Raw genomic sequence first — 17,647 nt, forward strand, 5'->3', positions numbered from 1 at the left:
AAGATAGCGCGTCCAGGGGGGTCACTTGACCCCCGCCCCCCTCGACGGCCTCGGTAGCCGATGGTGGAGAGTCGCAGCTATCGTTTTCCACGAATCTGGACGGGTTAAGTCATTAATACATTAGTTTGTGATTTTTTTTCCTCTATCCGTTCTTGCGTGCAACTGGGCTGTCAACGAGGGTGAATGGATCCGACGTTCACCCACCTCCTTGCGTATCCTGATCCTCCATTCGACCTTGGTGTAGGTGATGTACGGGGCGTTGCTGGGCGGATACAGGCGAGTCTTGAGGTTGTCCCGGGCCCGAACCACGGGCGCCGGGGGCGGGGCCTCGTCCACTGGTTGAAGGAACTCGGCGCAGTCCTCGACTGTGCCAAGGAAAGATGCAGCGTAGAAAAAGACGCGTGTTTTCATGACACATTCTGACATGACGTCAAGGGCATCCAATCAATTGCTACGCATAATTTATTTAATCTCTTCATGGCTGCATCAAATGTACTAGATAAGCCACTACGAAGTAGGCGAGGTCATCACCAGACACTGATCAGGTGAATAACTCGGGCAGAAGAGCTACGCAATGTTGGCATGGCATTTTTTAGCCCAGTACGCAACCTGTGTGACTGCACCAGTGGACTTACGCACTGCAATCTTCCTTATTCTTTTTTTTTACAACTTCAGCTGTTAAAGCCAGACCTCCCCAGAGATCTCGTGGTCGTCGTTCGCACGATATAACGTCGTCATATAGGAACTATCATTAGTCACGTAATTTATTGATAATGTGGCTTACTAACTGCTGAAGTTATTAACAAAGTTAAAGGGGCCCGGCGTTTACTTCGTTATAGCCGTAGCTTCATTATAGCCCCAGTTGACCTCGTCATGCCTTTGTTATATCCATTATTTCGTAATAACCCGTTTCGTTATTACGGGGTTTAACTATATAAGGCAGTTCTATAAAGCCTGATCCATCCCCGCAGTACCGAGGCAGAAGCACTCACACTCGATGGCCTCTGCCTTGCTGCTGCCCATGCCCTCCAGGAGCTTCTCCGGGTGCAGGGCCATCGGGTGCCGCGGTTCTCGGTGACGGGGCACCACCGGTGTCGTGGGCAGGCATACACTGCTGGACGCGGCTATGGACGATCGCTCAGACTGGCCCGAACCGCCCCGCGAGGGCTGCTGCTGCTGAAGCAGGAGTGCCTGCTGATGCTGGAGCAGGAGCGCCTGCTGCTGGAGCAGCTGTTGCTGGTGCTGAGGCGGAGGCGGCGGAGGGCCCAGCCCGGCACGGTCAGAAGCCCGGGGAGGTCTCGAGGACGGCATGTCCCTCATTGGTGCCTATTGAACGGGTGTCCATATATATTTATGGCAGAACGCCCGCTAATTAAAAAAACAAAAATTTATCCCACAGCTTTTACCCCTGTTGCTGTCATACGCTAGAGGAAGACAACACGACTGGAAGTAAAAGACGTTCGGGTCGGCGGGTCCAATTAAGGAAATACACCCGCACGTGCTTCCGATGTCTTGTTAGATGACCAGCGTCCACGTGAGGTCTGATCAAACAACTCATTATCTGAGCCAGTGACATATCCTACAGGCTACTTAATGTGAACAGCAGAAGCCATATCTTTGTTTTACATTGTGCACAGTTCCGTAGCCCAGCGGCTAACAAGTTCAACTCACAGATTCTTTCACCATAGGCACATACCAAAAACGTGCTAATGAACCAGTCATATCTAGAGAAACATGAGATGACTCCTCCATGTCGAATGAAACACAGTACAAAGGAGTGACTGGTCTTTAAAAAAAACCAGGACATTATACAGATATTTCAGACACAGAACCTCAACGAAGGGGAGGCCACTTCATTAAAGAACAGATGCCTTACAGGCGTTTTATGCCCCGCGTCTCGGCCTTGTAGGTTTTATTCTTGGCGAGGACGCATTACTAGTTTATTTTATTTGACTCAACACAACAAAGATTATCATGTCATTAAGACATCCAAAAACAACGGACACGAACCTGCGACCTCCTCTCCATCTTCTGTATCTTGGCCTTCACCAGGTTGTCCAGCCGGAAGGAGTGGGCCTCGGAGGCGGCATCCTGAAAGCCCAGCTGCCTCTCCAGCGCCAACTTGCGCTCCTCGCGCAGCTTCCGGTTGTCGCCACCAGGCACGGGTGGCGTTGTGGGCGTCGGCGCCACGGGCAGCTCGTCCTCGTGCCGGCGTCGGCTGGACGCCCTGGAGCGCACGCTGTGGTCCATGGTGAGCTGCTCCAGCTTGGCCTTCATCTCGGAGCTGATGCGCAGTTTGCCCACGCTGCCCGGACGGGTCTCGCCTTCGAAGGCCCGGATGATGGGCTCCTCGTCGCCGCCCCGGGTCCGAACCGAATCCGACTGGTCAGAACCGAACAAAGGGCACAAACGCACGATATAGAGCCTTGTGTGGTTTCATAAAAAAATTCACAGGGACACTTTATTCCACTATGTGCCGACAGTGCGACAGCATTAGCAGCTACTGATGCCTTTACCAGAAGTGACGTCACTAACGTTTCTTCCCTTCAGCCAATGGGAATGCTCCCGTCTGACGACGTCACTTCCCTTCTTGATCTAAGGCAGAATATCATCAACTTGCGTTTATGCTTCACTCAGTATTGACCTCAGTATTGTGACGTAACATGATACAGATTTTCCTTAAGTACCTTAAATAGACGAGTGCTTTTGTTTACTGCGTCTAGTAACTCATTACCCAAAGCTAGTCTTCCTCCGTCACATTGCTGAACACAAGGTTAGTTTAATTTAGTCACCAGGCGGCTGGAAATAGCTGAATTATAGTATGCTTGGGTTTATTTATTTTGTTCTTGTTTTTTATCAATCTCGTATTTTAAGCACCTTCTGTGGCCAAACCGACCGCAGCGGAGAGATCGTGTATGAAGGCCTGCCACCCGTCTCCAACGATTATCCCCCTTCCCTCTTCGTAAGTACTACTGTTACCATACTATTTCTCTAAACATTTTTCGGAGTATTTCCATATGCCTCCTCGATTGCAACAAAACCATGCGACGCCACCGCAATGCAGCTCCTGCCCACCTTTGGCGATCCAGCTTCGGTGCCCCCGGCTTCCATGTCCTGTATCTCGGGGAAGTCCACGAGGTCCTCATCTTCGTCGTCCTCCAGGTCGTCGAGGTCGTCGAGGTCGTCGCTGCTCGAGTCGTCCTGCAGCCCCGCGGCGCGCCGCTCCTCGCGCTCCTGGCGCCGCAGCCGCTTGAACTCGAGGAATGAGGTGGGTTGGCCGGGCAGGCAGTTGCCGGACTCATCCCGCGGTGGTGGCCATCGCCACTTGCCGATGCGCACTGTTTTGGCGCGGCCGTACACGTCTGCGGGAACGAAACCGCGGGTGGTGGTTGTGAGCGACGCAGTGGAAGTCTCGCTAGAGCGAAGACTAACATGCAACGAAAGCACTGTGAGTTCTTTTAAGTTTGGCTTTGTATATATGCGGTCACAATAAATAACGCGGCCAAGAACATAGCCATCGCAACCTTAGGATTCTAGACTGGGCCGATTGGTTCATGTTCCTAAACGTTGAAGAAAAAGCGCCAGAAGATTCGAGTAATGGGCGGCATATTTACGACGAATACCGGCACTAGCTCCAACTCATCGTGAGCAACCGTACAGTTTTCATGCGGTGTACTACTGTCTTAGGAAACCCAAAGGCTTAATACTATGCAAGGAGCAGATCAAAATGAACTTTCAGTTTTAATCTCTCGACGCTTAATGACAACAGCTAGTGAAGCTTCATAAGGAAGGTACTAACTGTGAAGAGTGCTAGTAATGCGGTTAAGCTGATCTTGTAACCCCTCACAATCCTCAATCTATAACAATGAGCTTTCGAATTTCGGACCACTCTTATCTTTCTGGTCGCAGCAGTGCAGTAAGTTAAAAGCTGTAGTACTATGAGCGGCGTCAATATCAGCACAGTGGGTCTTAGAACTGTTTTTTTTTAATTACTACACACGGCCCAGTTACTATAGCCATTTAGTGATGATCAGCTCAGCCCGTGCAGTCTTGCTGTTCTCAAGCTGGCCGTGCAATTCAGCATAACGGGCCGAAATTAAGATCAGGGATGGACGACTCATTAAAGCCCTCATTACAGCCGCGCAGTGGGACACTTTTGGTCTTTGTGCAAGCCTTAATTCTCGCAGGAACTAGAACGAGTGCTCCTCTCGCCTTTCAAGAGATTTGCACAGTTGGCGGGCGGTGCATAGCGAACCACACACCACGGCCCGGAAGCAAACCCGCGAGACTCTACAGTTTTGACAAAGACTGTATCAACGAGTTCCCTACTGGCTATCTACTGACCCTGGTACTTGGCCATGGTGGTGGGCGACATGGGCGGAGGGGGTGGCGGTGGTGGTGGAGGCGGCGGGGGCGGTGGAGCGGCAGAGGACGCCCCGCCGGAGGCTCCGCCGTCCGCCTTGAATCGCAGCTCGCTAAGCACGCTGCCGAACGCGTCCCTCGGCGATGCCCGGGTCGGCCCGGCAGTCGCGGCGGCCGTCATGGTAGGGGCTGGAGGCGGCGCGGCGACTGCGGCCGGAGCCAAGAGTCGTTGCTGAGCGGCCGCCGCGGCCGCCGGGTCCATGGTGGGTATGGACAGCGACAGCGGAGTTAGACCCGGCATCGGAGACAGGAGCTGCTGCTGTTGGTCGGCTCCCGAGGCAGCGCGGGCCAGCAGACCGCCGCCCCCGGCGCTGGGGACTGCGGTGTTCGGAGGTGGAGACGCCGCTGGTACCTGCGGGATGGAAGGTGCATGGACGAAGCTACGGTAATGGCTCTTGGCTGTATGTCGTTGAACTGAGGCGAACTTTTGATGCGGATGTCCAGTTATTTTTCGTTCTACAATTCTCGCAGGCGCGCCTTCATTGTGTAGGCGCACTGTCAGCTGCGACATCGCGATACCTAGCACAAGAGGGCAAGACTGATCCGCGCGCGCGCCGTAGACTCTGCGTAGCGGGTAGTTGCACTTCTTTCTCCCTCCTCCTCTTTGCCCTTTTATCCCTCCTCTCAGGACGCGCTTCAGGTGTCAATGCATAGTGATATAGATGCCCTCCCTCACCCACCTCTTCTTACCTCGCAGCGTCATGCAACCCGAGCATTCAATGGCCGCGAGAGGATGGTGTCTAAGTTTTCGCTACGTTAAATCAGCTGATAACTGCGGCAGTCGGCTCATGTCACTCATGCACTGGCTTTTTCCGCGAATAAGCACTATATATCAAGGCAACATTGCGTTGCATCAGTGACTGCAAGAGCGCAGCACATCCGGTTGCTGGCGTGGTCTAAACCGTAAGTTCACGGAAATTACAAATCGTTTCACCGGTCACTATTGTGTCGTCTTTAGCTGACACGCATTTCACAATGTCTTCCGCGACAGCTTGTTTCCTACAACGAGACGAGGGAATTTTTTTACCGGTTTGTAGCAGTAGCATCAGCATTAGATGAGTATTCCTCCATGTGTGACAGCAAATGGTGCGGAATGATAGCGACCAACGCCGACTTGCGCTCACGAGGCGATCGGTATTAGCCGTCAATCACTTGCCGTGAACTGCATTTGTTTCTCAAGATACAACGGAGCTGTCTCGCACCTGAGAACGGCTAACTCATGCAGAGGTAGAACGACACCAGATGACGCACGGATGCTGGGCCGTTGTTACGCTAAGAATAGCTTTAACTCAATTACATAAGAGGGAGGCGTTGCAGTAACATCCGCAGGCGAAGGACAAAGACAGCGCGTGAACAGAACGCCGCCGCTCGTGGAGGAGAGACGGATGGGATAACCGAGACGCGGGGGCGCAGATGTACGGTAAAACGAGATCTACTGGAGTGTCGAGTCTAGACGCATCCTGAGCGGGCAGCGGCACGCGGTGTCGACACGTACGGATATGCGCCCCGGCACCACTCGATCTCCACATATGGAGGGGTTGACAGACACGGGTAGTAGGCCCCACAGGCTGAAGAGGGACAGACCGAACTTAAAGACATCGCTGTGGTGCCAGTTCGCATCGCTGACTGTTAATGACGCGGTTTAGGTCCATACATTCTGAATGCAGGCCACACAATAGATTTTTGTGCACTGACTCATGCCTACAGCTTCTAACCACTGAATGTTTGAAATTCAAAGGTCAGCTCCATTAAGTAACAAGATTCGGCGAAAAAATTACAGAAAAAAATCTCATCACTCGGAAGCTCGCTTTGTAGCATTAAAATTGTCCTAACTCAGAACAGAATTTCTAGCAAGGCATATCACAGATTAGTTGGTATAGAATGGTTAAAATTTATAAATTGAAAATGCATGTGGTTCCTAAGCGGTCGCATTTTAAGGGTGACAAGCTGTGGGAGTCTCTCCGTACCAAAACAGCGCGGAACTAGCGCCCGCAGACTAGATAAGCGCTGTGTTGTGTTGTGTTGTGTTGGGTTGTGTTGCGTTGTGTTGCGGTGTGTTGTGCTGTGCTGTGTTGTGTTGGGATGGGTTTAGTGGTGCATGAGCATCTAAAGCTATCATGCGCCAAGCTCATCAGATTAGAAAAGTGCGCACGTCATGCTTTTCTCCACTCTAAACAGAAAGGACTAAGCAAGGAATAAGCTCTCCTCTAGAGCTAACCATTTTATAAAAGGTGCTGCGCTAGAGGATAGTTTCCTGCATTTTTATTTCCATATAGGCGTATTCGTGTTTAGAGTGCAGTCAACGTCCCATTGATCAGCGCTGTTTTTGCGCCATGTACGCATTTTAAAAGTAGATGGTCGGCCGAACGACCAGGATGACGGCAGCTACCTCTGTCTCTCAGTCATAACCCAACAGTGGCTCTTATCATATTTAAGAGTGGCTGCACAGTGCGGTTAGCAGCTACAAGACCGCAATTTTTTGGCACGAAGAAACTGAGCACTCTGATCACTTCTTAACTATCAGCTTTGATGTGCTGGAGTCCCAGCATTCCAAGCAAAACTTATAAAGTTTAACGCCGTTAAATTAAGACCAGCATACTGAAGGGTGGCCGCCTTGCTAGAGGCTGGCACATCGTTGACATCTGCGGACATGAATAGTCCATTTTTCATCAGCTTAGAGGGGTGCGGACGACAAATTTTGGTTACTTTTTTTCTACGCTGTGACGGATTAAAATGCATGGACCACCACGTGGCACTCTCCTATGGCCTCTAATTAATTTATGTTTAAATTTCTTCTCTCCCGCTGTTTCGGTTACGGTTTCAACAGCTGCACGATGGCTGTGACGTCAGAGATCAGTACTGGTCACATGAGGCATGAAAAACCTGTGACACAATCGCTCGTCGGTCGTTTTAAATCAATCCAACGCTATAGCGAACCTGCCTCAAGGGACTGAATAACACTGAATGGTGAATGAAACTAGAATAAATGGAACTAGACAGGCGACACTGCAGCGACGTCAAGCATCGAGCATCGCAACGCGAGAGTGCAATGGGAGCCTCCAAGATGACGGTACTCACCGCTGTCTCGGAGGCGCGACGGCGCAAGCGAAAAACTGACAGACGATTACGGTTGTCGGTAATGCAGCATTTGAGCGCAGCTCCTCACACGCCACCTGCCACCGCTGGCAGGTGGCGTGTAGCATTAGTAGCCACCCTCCGGGATCATCCCGTGGCAGCCACATTCCAGATGGCGTTACTTGAACGACCGGTTACGCCGACAACGACGACGACGACGCAGAATGCAGGAGCAGGCAGGCGCCTAAGAGCTGGGCTCCAAACCAGGGTCCTATTATTATTCTCTCCCCTCCCATGAACCCGACTCTTTAGGTCCTTTTAGATTAGGGCTTACGCTATCAGTTAGAGGCATACGGGAATAGCTAGGGGCCAGTGCGCAGGCGCCAGACAATAACGCCACTCCTTCCGGTTACTGTCCTGCGCCTGCGCACTGGCTCCCCGCTATTCCCCTATGATCCTAACCTATAACGTCACCCTAGCGTTTACAGGTACCCCGCCGGCCGGGTCAGGCTCAGTCAACCTGCACCCCGCAGTCGGGCTGACCAGCCAGACCAGCTAAAGTTTACATCAGCCCGACAGGCGGTTTTAAAGGGGATGTGAAGGGGGCTCTAATAAAGTTGCGGCATTCCTGGGATATTGAAGCACGCCGCTTCACGAATAGTGTCCAGCAAGGATTTTTTCAGTGCGCTCTGTGGAAGCTGAGTTATCTGTAGTTAAAATTTGAATTTCAGCGTCTTTGCGCCTTTCCCTCTCCTCTCGTCACTTTTTGCACGCTGGAAGGTAGGCGCTCCTTCGCCGACCTCCCTCTGGGAGCGGAGCTTCCCGACCCGCCGGAGCTAAGCGGCTTATTGGCCGCGGCCACGGTAGCTGCCTGACGTCTGAAAGAATCTAACCAATGGCCACCTCTCACCATGTCTACGCAGATGCGGGGGACGGAGGAGGGTGCGAGCATGACAGACTCGCCGGAAAGGGCCCGCCAACTTTGACGCGTGATTGTGGGTCATCTGCTCCATGTAGAAGAGTATTATTTGGCTCTGGTTTTCATGTCAACGCAATGCAGTGATTAAGCGAGCTAATGTGCTCTCCTCGGAAGGCGTTTCAGAGTCAATTTCAGCCCGACAGGCTACACTGCTCGACACTGTCGGGTTCATGTAAACGCCCAGAGAAACGTAACCGTCCTGTGAGGTATGCTTTTTGCAACATTCCTTCTTTTATTTATGGGCGCCTCTTTCTCGACAATAATTGCCGCAAGACGACTTACCACCGATGACTGGAGCAACTGCTGAAGGGCGGCGCTCTGCTGCATCAGCTGTTGCTGTATCTGGAGGTTCTGCTGCACAGCGTTGGCGAGAAAGGCTCGCTGCTGAAGCTGTAAATAAAAATCGAGCATTCTTTCACTCCTTTGAGAAGCGCAAAGACAGATAATAAGCAAAAATAGAATGTGCGGTCCATTCTACTATTTAGTTAAACATACGTCGTTTTTTGAAAATCCAGTATGTAGGGTCAAACGTCGCGAAAATGCACATGTAGAGCTCCGGATTAATTTATCCTACCGGGGGTTCTTTACAGTGCCCTGACGTCGCACAGCATACGGGCGCATTTTGCGTTACGCCTAAACCGAAACATGGCTGCAACCGGCTGGGATCGAACCCGCAACCTCGCGCTCGGCGTCAGAGCAACTAAGCCACTGTGGCTGATGATTTGAAGATTTTGAAGATAGATGTTCTGGCACATGTGCAGGAGCAGTAGAGACTTTGTGTGACGTTCTCCGCAAATCATGAGCTCTTGTTTCCCAAAATTTAAATAGACGCACGGACGAAGGTTCATTCAACAGGCTATACTTCGGTATAAGTGATTTTTCAAGCTGCCCCTCGGCGACGTAGATTCGTTGGCTAAACACGTGATAAGAACGTTCTCGCTGTTCGAGAAGCCAACCGGGCAGAAAAATCACGCGTGTATCCGGTACTAAGCATGGGCAGCACCCAGTATAGTAGAGAACAGCACGAATCAGTACCATCAGATAAGTTGAAAGACAATTTCTGAATTTCTGAGGTTTACCCTTATATTTGATCCGCCATGAGTGGTGAATAGGCTTAATTAATTTAGTTGTCTACTTAAAATTTTTTTTTTTGTGACGCTACTCCGCTTAAGTTTCCCCTTCCCTGCGCAGACGCAGTTCCTGGTTACCAAAAATTCACTTCGTTATCTCTATTACATTTCACGTTCTCAAATTCTAAATATATTTTCGCCAAGCGTATACGCTCGCTGGTCGCGCAAATTTAATTTCTCTAATGCTAGGAAACATTCGCACCTGCATCATGTGCTGCTGAAGGACTTGCTGCTGGATGAGCTGCGACGCATCGACGATCGGAACAGTCATCCCTGTTGACAAAGAAACGCAGTGATGCGAATGCCTTGCACGTCCACTACACAAAAGCGGCCGTAACTATTACAACCACTCCTTACCGGAGACGTTGTACAGAGGCAGGTTGTACAGCGACGCGGCGCCCTGTTGGTGCCCTGATCCGCTGGCTGCGCTTCCTGCAAAAGAAAAAAAAATGCATGCAAAGGAAGGTGGCGTCAACACCCGCCATACCTTGGTGAAGGTGAGGGATCAAACGTCATTCGATGCTCGGGAAGCACACAGCGATAAGGTCACAGCGCACCGCCTCATGTTTTATTCGACCAGCACCAAAATGCTCAACGTGAACTTCTACTGATTCCCAATAGCTGAACTTTCTAGTTTTAAAGAAGCTAATCCAATATCCACATCACATAAGCAATTTCACTGGTCTAAATATTTATTACTTTAGGTCCAATAAATGACGCGGCCTTGTCTACATTACTGCATGTTAAAACGGGCTCGTTAAGCATTGCTATAGGTAGGTTCATGCCCTCGCATAGCGAACAAAGGCTCAACACACGCGTTTCCTACCCCATAAGCAATTTCATGACAACAAACGCAGCTTCAGCAATTCATCAGCTTCAACGAAGACTAGGTATAGTCAACGCCTTACTGTTAGAAACCATCCAGACTATCTAAACATCCGCACTGCCCTCAATCGAACTTGCACTAAGCGCCAGTGAACGGCAAATGCAGCATGCGTTCGTAACGAATGCGACAAAAGCGATGTAACTTGCACAGAAAAAAAAAGAACGATTCTACGATTACGCTTTCTCCTTAATGCGTTTGACCAGCGCAGCTGTCGCATGCTTTTGCGATTTGTGATTTTTCGTCGCGAACTGCATGGCGCCATCCTTGCGCCCGTCGCGCGCCCCACGACCCTACTTTTTACCTGTTCTGACCTCTTCTTATTACATATATGTGGACAGCTTTAATGAGGGCACTCGTGTTTTAACGAATCAGAAGCGTCCAGTAGACACGTGATATGCTATTTAGGAGTGCACTCGGACCTTGCGGTGACGTCACAGAGCGCATTCACGTGACCGACGTTATAGTCACGCTCGTGGTGACGTTGTGGCGTAAGGCCACGTGAAAAGAATCGTACGCGTAGAGCTTGAAAAGTACAATTAGGTTTTTTACCTAAACAACAGTTCCCACTCTGAACAGTTTAAACACAAGAGCCACTGCTCTTTTGTAAGCTTAGAACGTTCGCATCGAGCACTGTGACATGACATGGGCCTAAATGCCCTACAGCTCAGTTCATGCAAGCAGCATTATACGCCGCCGCAAGGAAACCTTTCACTGCGATCAACCATGGGACACCCACCAGCTGTCATGGGTCCTGTTGCAGGGCTCTGCATGGCCTGGAACCCAATGAGGGGAGAAACAAGTCCGCTTCCGAGCCCCAGGCTGGCATTCATGGTCAACGCCTGCAATGACATTCTCAGTGAACTAACTGCCCTCTTCGCTAGTCCGGACGGCCACTGAATTCATTAGAAAGCAACAACACTTTTCAGACCAATTCCTCATCTAATATTTAGTTCTTTTACACCTGCAACAATGAAGCACGTCTCCAGCATGCGCAAGATCCGTCTGCTGCCATCAATTGCTATGAGCCGGAAGACAAAGTGGATTTGACAATACAATTGGATTATTGAATTGTTTATAGAGCTGTCTATTAAGCACGCCGTATCACGAAACTACGCATTCGCTTAAAAAGCGCCTCTCCTACCTTAGTAATTTAGTACCTTTACTACCGCATTTCCTCGAGTAGCGGACGCATTAAGTTGTTTAAAAAAATGGTAGCAATTTGAGAGTTACGTTCCTACGCGGGTTTATATTCGCTAGCACCCCCCGTCTCCCCACCACCGCGCAGGAACGCAACTCTCAAATTACTACCATTTTTTTTTAACAAACAATGCGTCCGCTATTCGAGCAAACGCGGTAGTAAAGGTCTCGTAAAGGAGCGCATTTACCCAAATCTCAACTCTTATTGGCATTCACAACATTCTGTATATTTTATTTCTTGCCTCGCAAGTCAGCACTAATAGGCCAATAAGATCTCGTTAGCATAGGCCCACCAGAAAAGACAAGGCGCCGCACCTGAGAGTCCATCGACGGCCCGTCACCCTTGAGCGCCCTGGTCAGCAGCAGCGGGTCCTGGAGCGAACTCAAGTCGTCGTCATCGTCTTCCTCATCGTCGCTGCTGTCAAAGACCTCGCCCCTTAGCGACGCCGCCAGCGACCTCGCGTCGCTCAGTTCATCCAGACCTCCGTCCAAGAGGACCGGGTTGAACAGGTCGTCCAGGTACTGATCGAGGTCGGATGTATGAGACGGAATCCTCACGTTGCGGACATGAGACGCCAACGACGGGGCCTCGGACGTGTCCGACAATGCCGAGCTGCGGGCGCACTCGGACGAAGTCCCGGCCGCCGCGGCTGCGGCCGCCTGGCGACCAGCCAGCTGGGCCTTGGCCGTGTGAGAGTGAGGTCCGCGACGCCGGCTCGCCTGGACCCCAGAACCTCCAGAGTACTTGACGTAGCGCTGCGCGTCGGTTCCACTCCTGGCGTCGACTTGGGGACTCTCGCTGCGGTCCGAACCAGGTCTTCCGTTGAGGGGCGAATCCAGCATGAGCTCGCTGGCCGTCTCGGAGGCGGATGGAGGAACCATGCTGCCTCCGGTGCTTCTGGAGAAGTAGCGGTCGTTCAGGACGGAGGCCGAAAGACCCCACGAGGCTCCTCCGTCGTCGTCGACGTCATCGACGTCTTCGCGGTGGGAACGTCCGGTAGGCGTGGCGGCCTCATCCACGTGGTGGACGGTGGCAACGCAACGCTGCTGTCCTCCAGCTGAGGTCGCCGCTGATTCGGCTCGTGATTCGAAGTAGCGGCCGTTGAGGGCGCTCCGCTTGGAGAGGGCGCTGTCGGGAGGTCCATCGTCCAAGAGGTCTTCCATGGACCGGGACCGGGCGTGTGACGAGGATGCGGCCGAGCGGGAGCCCATGCGAGATTCTCTGCGGTCGAGGGAGCCGTCCGTAACTGCGGGGTAAAAAGCAGGAGAGAATGGCTTTTAGAGTCACTGCACTCAGTGAAGATGAAAACTGGAATAATAATTAATAATTGGTTTTTGGGGAAAGGAAATGGCGCAGTATCTATCTCACATATCGGCGGACACCTGAACCGCGCCTTAAGGGAAGGGATTAATGAGGGAGTGAAAGAAGAAAGGGAGAAAGAGGTGCCGTAGTGGAGGTCTCCGGAAAAATTTAGACCACCTGGGGATTTTTAACGCGCACTGATATCGCACAGCACACGGGCGCCTTATCATTTCGCCTCCATCGAAACGCAGCCGCCACGGTCGGGTCGAACGCAGGAACTCCGGATCAGCAGCTGAGCGCCCTAACCACTGAGACACCACGGCGGGCATGAAGATGTTGACGCAGTGTTGTAAACGTAGACTGCAAAGACACGGACACTGAAGCTTTGAAGCTACAAGATGGAGCTCCGGAACTTTATAGAATCCTTTTTCTTTTATTCGCCAGTAGTGAATTATTTTCTTACAGTTTGGTTCTTGCATGGAGCAGCCCCTTTTTAGTCTCATTTAAATTGAAGTCGCCAAAAAAAGTGTGATGGGAGGAATGCTGGCCACAGGTTATCACATCACTACTCAGTCTGTATGCCTGAACTTCAGCATGAGCTCCTTCATGTTAAATCCCCACTTCCGCACGAAGTGGAAATTAAACTAGATGTTGCCTAAGGCTCTCATGTTACCTAAAGGGATTACTCGATGAGGGGAGAGGAATAAATTGAGCGACTGAAAGAGTGAGAGTAGCAGCTAAATCAGTACCTCAACTGATTATTTGGTCACAGTGGTCAGTCAGAGGTTGAACTATCAATCCAACAATAAACTGGTCTAAAAAACAGGAGACGTCCACGACAAAAGTGCGTGGGTGGATGCTTAAGTGAATTAGACCAGTGAGTGAATGTGATCGTGCGAATGGGGCGAAGAACCCTCCAGTAACACACTCCCATTCTCACCAGTGTTTCGCTGCTGCGACGACTCGATCGAGCGCCGCGATCGGACGCCCTCCATGCGACTTCCGGCGCTGACGGCGGCAGCTGCCGCGGGCACCACGGGTGGTGGCACCGGTATGGGCTCGCGGGGTCTCGTTGGGGCCTTGCGACTGGACACGCGCACCGGAGGCGCCGGTGGAGGAGTCGTCACGTCCGCGGGGTCCACTTCGTACGTGTTCACCCGATTCGGATGGTGCGGCCTGCACACAGCACAGCACGCAGACGGGTTCGTTAAGTCCAAAACTCGTGATCGGCATGCGGCAACAAAAATTTGGAGGGGCACTAAAGATCCGCTTAAGGATATGACGCGATAGCTTTAGTGTGTTAATGCCCATTATATGCGGATTTGGTCATTCTCAACTTTACAGTCATATGTCCCTGGGAGTCCTCACATCACTCCTTGTGCAATGGTGCAGTGGTTAAGGGATGCGCCACTGCCTTGTTGTGGTAGGTGCTGCCACCTGTAGGTCTTTTACGACCCAAGTTGCTCTTCCCGATTAACCTCATGCGATCAGCCATTAATTTAACTGCCACCTCTGAGGGTGGTTAGTTTTCTCACAATCCGGCGGGTAGGTTGTGAAGACCCCACAAGGTCACTTGACCCAGCTTGCCCATCTAGGTTGCCTCTCCAGGGGTGGCTGCCTTGGCCACCCTACGCCACCCTATTTATCGCTCACAACGCCGACGCTGAGAACGCCGACACCAGATTTTATGTGCAACGGTTCATTCAGCGCTATCGCGTTAAAATACTGGCAAATTACAGTGGTCAGACTCACCTCAATTAAGGTTATTTTACAATATACATAAGTACAATCATCGCCATGAATTCGGAACAGCGCCGAGACTATGCCGCTAAGCCTAGCGGCCTACCCCATTCTGCTCTGCAGCCACGAGGTCATTCCCTTTCTTAAGTCACGGATGACGTCAACGCGCTGTTTATGAATGCTCAATGGCATGCGCCACGTGGCGGCAGCCAAGGGAACTAGAGGCGCATGTTCAAAATTCCTGCCAATGTTATATCAAGGGATCTCAATCTTTTTTAGCCCCGCGGAAACCCAATGGCTTCCAAAAGGTGATCAGAGGCTCCGTGCGTCTTGGCTCCCGTCCCTCCCTGCCATACGTGCATTGAAAAAGACGTATGTATAGATACATGCACCTCTAGAAATGCCCCAATTCCTTTAATAATGACTGACTCTACAGTGAAAGGGTCAGCAAGGAACAGCTGCAGTGCGATAATCCCAAAATTAAGGGGGTAAAGAAAAGTACGCTCGGGCTTATGTGCTCGGGGAAACACACAAGGAAACCCCGCGGTTCCGCGAGACCCAGTTTGAAAGCTCATGCATGCATGTTGCTAATGAAACCAGACAGAAAGTTTGTTAAAAAGCAAGACACGTCGTACGATCCAGAGGTTCCATAATTCCTAACCCTCCTCCCCGAAGTGGCGTGCCAGGTGGTTTTATATCGTACCGCAGATGACCAGAACTTTGAATTCAATGCGTTTAGCTCATAGATACACATACAGCTACGTCGAGAACGCGGAAGCGGTTCGTGCATCGGCGTACTCACGAGGTCTCCGACGCCGGCGGCGTGGCGTGCGGGTCGTGCGAGACGAGGAAGTAGGACTTGCAAACGGGGAATGCCGGCGGTAGCTCGGTCTCCGAGATCAGGTCGAACACGTAGTCCGCCCCGCACAGGCCGTAGGTGGTGGACTCCCCGTGCTCCAGGTCTACAGTCCAGCCGAAAAGGTCCTCGATGCCATGAGCCTGGACCAGCGGAGCCGCGAACTCCTCGCCCGTCGTCCACGAGTCCACGGCCACCAGGGAAGGCTCGGTGCCTGCGTGCGCGGGCACCGGTCAAGCTTGTTCAGCTTTATCGCCCGCTGTCACATGCGCTTCGAATTCACCGCATCTTTAAAAAAACGCTCAGACATGTCCCAACTTCCCCTTTTTAGAAGGTATTGCTACTGGCTACCGAGACTGCCCAGATGAAAATGGTGACTCGGCAGACTTTAGTCAGGGGTACCCATTCTAGCTGGATAATCAGTTTTCCAGTTGAATTTCCAGCTGAAACGACATTTTCCAACTGGAAGTCTAAGTAAATCTACCTGGAGCTAACTGTAAGTGTAAATTTTCCGGCTGGAAGCAAAAACCATCCAGCAGGACACGTTTTCCAGTTCAATAATCCAACTAGACAGCTTGGAAGTGTGCTTTTTTTCACCTGGCAATTAGTCTTGCAGTGCAATCAATAAAATCGCTCAGGTCCGCTGACGCGAGCTGGTTGAAAGATGGCATATCGCTGCATCTAGCTTTTGGAGGCTATACAGCAGGCTCATCAAATATATGCAGAATAGAGGGTCCACTAATCTTCAATGGTGGCCGCCATTACCGTGAACACAGGTGCGCGTTTCTCCCTGCGTACGCCCTGATTGGTCCCTACGCGGAAGGTGCGCACGCAGATGACGGGAACGTGGCGCCATCTGGCGGACCCCTGGCGTTCTGCGCATGCACAGTGGCAACCCGCGGAAGCTGTTCACGATAGCGTATCTCGAATCGCGCTATGCTATGTCGTAAGTGCGCTCACCGTCGTGGAATGCGGCGGGCAGCGCCATGCGGCTCCTCTTGGCGTTCGCTTGCCACTCGAGCATGCAAGGCGGGTAGGTGCGGGCGTCGCGGCCCTGCGAACGTAGCAGCTGCTGCTGGCAGTGGGCCGCGTAGCCGTCCTTGTCGCCGTGGTCCGACACGTACCTGCATTCATCGAGGAGGGACAGTCTCATCCTCGACCTTTTATGTCTTACTTCAAGGTATTCGCAGAGTCGCGAGTCGCCGGGTCTATAGACAAACAATACCCATCGTTTAATGCTCAACAGCCAAGGTAAGTCCGCTGCGAGGCAAAGGCCTCTTGCAGTGACCCTGCAATCCTTTTTGTTTTTATTACCTAACCGCGGACATTTTATGCTGGCCAGGTTTTTTTTAAGGTAATTTTAAACAGCTCTTTCGTCTTACCACTTGTGAAACTCGCCATAGTGAATGAATGAACAAATTTTACTGCTCAACAGAGGTCTTAGTAGCCGCCGCGGTGGCTGAGTGGTTACGGCGCTCGGCTGCTGATCCGAAAGACGCCGGTTCGATCCCTGCCGCGGTGGTCGAATTTCGATGGAGGCGAAATTCTAGAGGCCGGTGCACTGTGCGATGTCAGTGCACTTTAAAGAACCCCAGGTGGTCGAGATTTCCGGTGCCCTTCACTACGGCATCCCTCATAGCCTGAGTCGCTTTGGGGCGTTAAACCCCTACAAACCACATCAAACCAGAGGTCTTAGTGAGGTCGGTGGAAGAGTCAGCGCATGAAGGGCTTAATTTCTACTCGGAACACGGTACAAAAATAATTCTTCCCAGTGTACGGCTCAGACACAGCATGCCATCGTCTTTTATCTTATTCTTTTGTAACCTCGCCCTGACGCACGACTGAAAGCAAGCAGCGCCCATATTCATGGGGGTGCAGAAAACACGGAGGAGACCGGGCACGCGCACAGGCTTTAGCAATGAATCGAGTTGCTATGAAACAATGCGAAATACAAAAATAATAGCGATACCGTTGCGAGCTCTACAAAAAATCCGACACGTTTCGAGTAGGTCAGTTGGGTAGAAAAGAAAACGAAGGGCCGCTACTCGCGAGTGGCTGG

General features: G+C 51.6%; 1 protein-coding gene across 2 annotated transcripts in view; it reads right to left on the bottom strand.

The window, feature by feature from the left end:
* Positions 1–17,647, bottom strand: part of LOC144101493 (unconventional myosin-XV-like) — a 128,668-nt gene that overhangs the window by 39,152 nt on the left and 71,869 nt on the right. For both annotated transcript variants that reach the window (XM_077634672.1, XM_077634673.1), the window contains exons 21-33: positions 16,549–16,712; positions 15,535–15,802; positions 13,933–14,168; positions 12,005–12,936; positions 11,229–11,331; positions 9,964–10,038; positions 9,809–9,879; positions 8,759–8,866; positions 4,345–4,774; positions 3,076–3,362; positions 2,011–2,382; positions 993–1,326; positions 205–365 (exon numbers count right to left, since the gene is read on the bottom strand). In XM_077634672.1, the coding sequence (XP_077490798.1) occupies positions 205–365; positions 993–1,326; positions 2,011–2,382; positions 3,076–3,362; positions 4,345–4,774; positions 8,759–8,866; positions 9,809–9,879; positions 9,964–10,038; positions 11,229–11,331; positions 12,005–12,936; positions 13,933–14,168; positions 15,535–15,802; positions 16,549–16,712 (3,541 nt within the window). The remainder of the gene's footprint in view (positions 1–204; positions 366–992; positions 1,327–2,010; positions 2,383–3,075; positions 3,363–4,344; positions 4,775–8,758; positions 8,867–9,808; positions 9,880–9,963; positions 10,039–11,228; positions 11,332–12,004; positions 12,937–13,932; positions 14,169–15,534; positions 15,803–16,548; positions 16,713–17,647) is intronic.

Source organism: Amblyomma americanum, chromosome 8 (genome assembly GCF_052857255.1).
Source record: "Amblyomma americanum isolate KBUSLIRL-KWMA chromosome 8, ASM5285725v1, whole genome shotgun sequence".
NCBI lineage: Eukaryota > Metazoa > Arthropoda > Arachnida > Ixodida > Ixodidae > Amblyomma > Amblyomma americanum.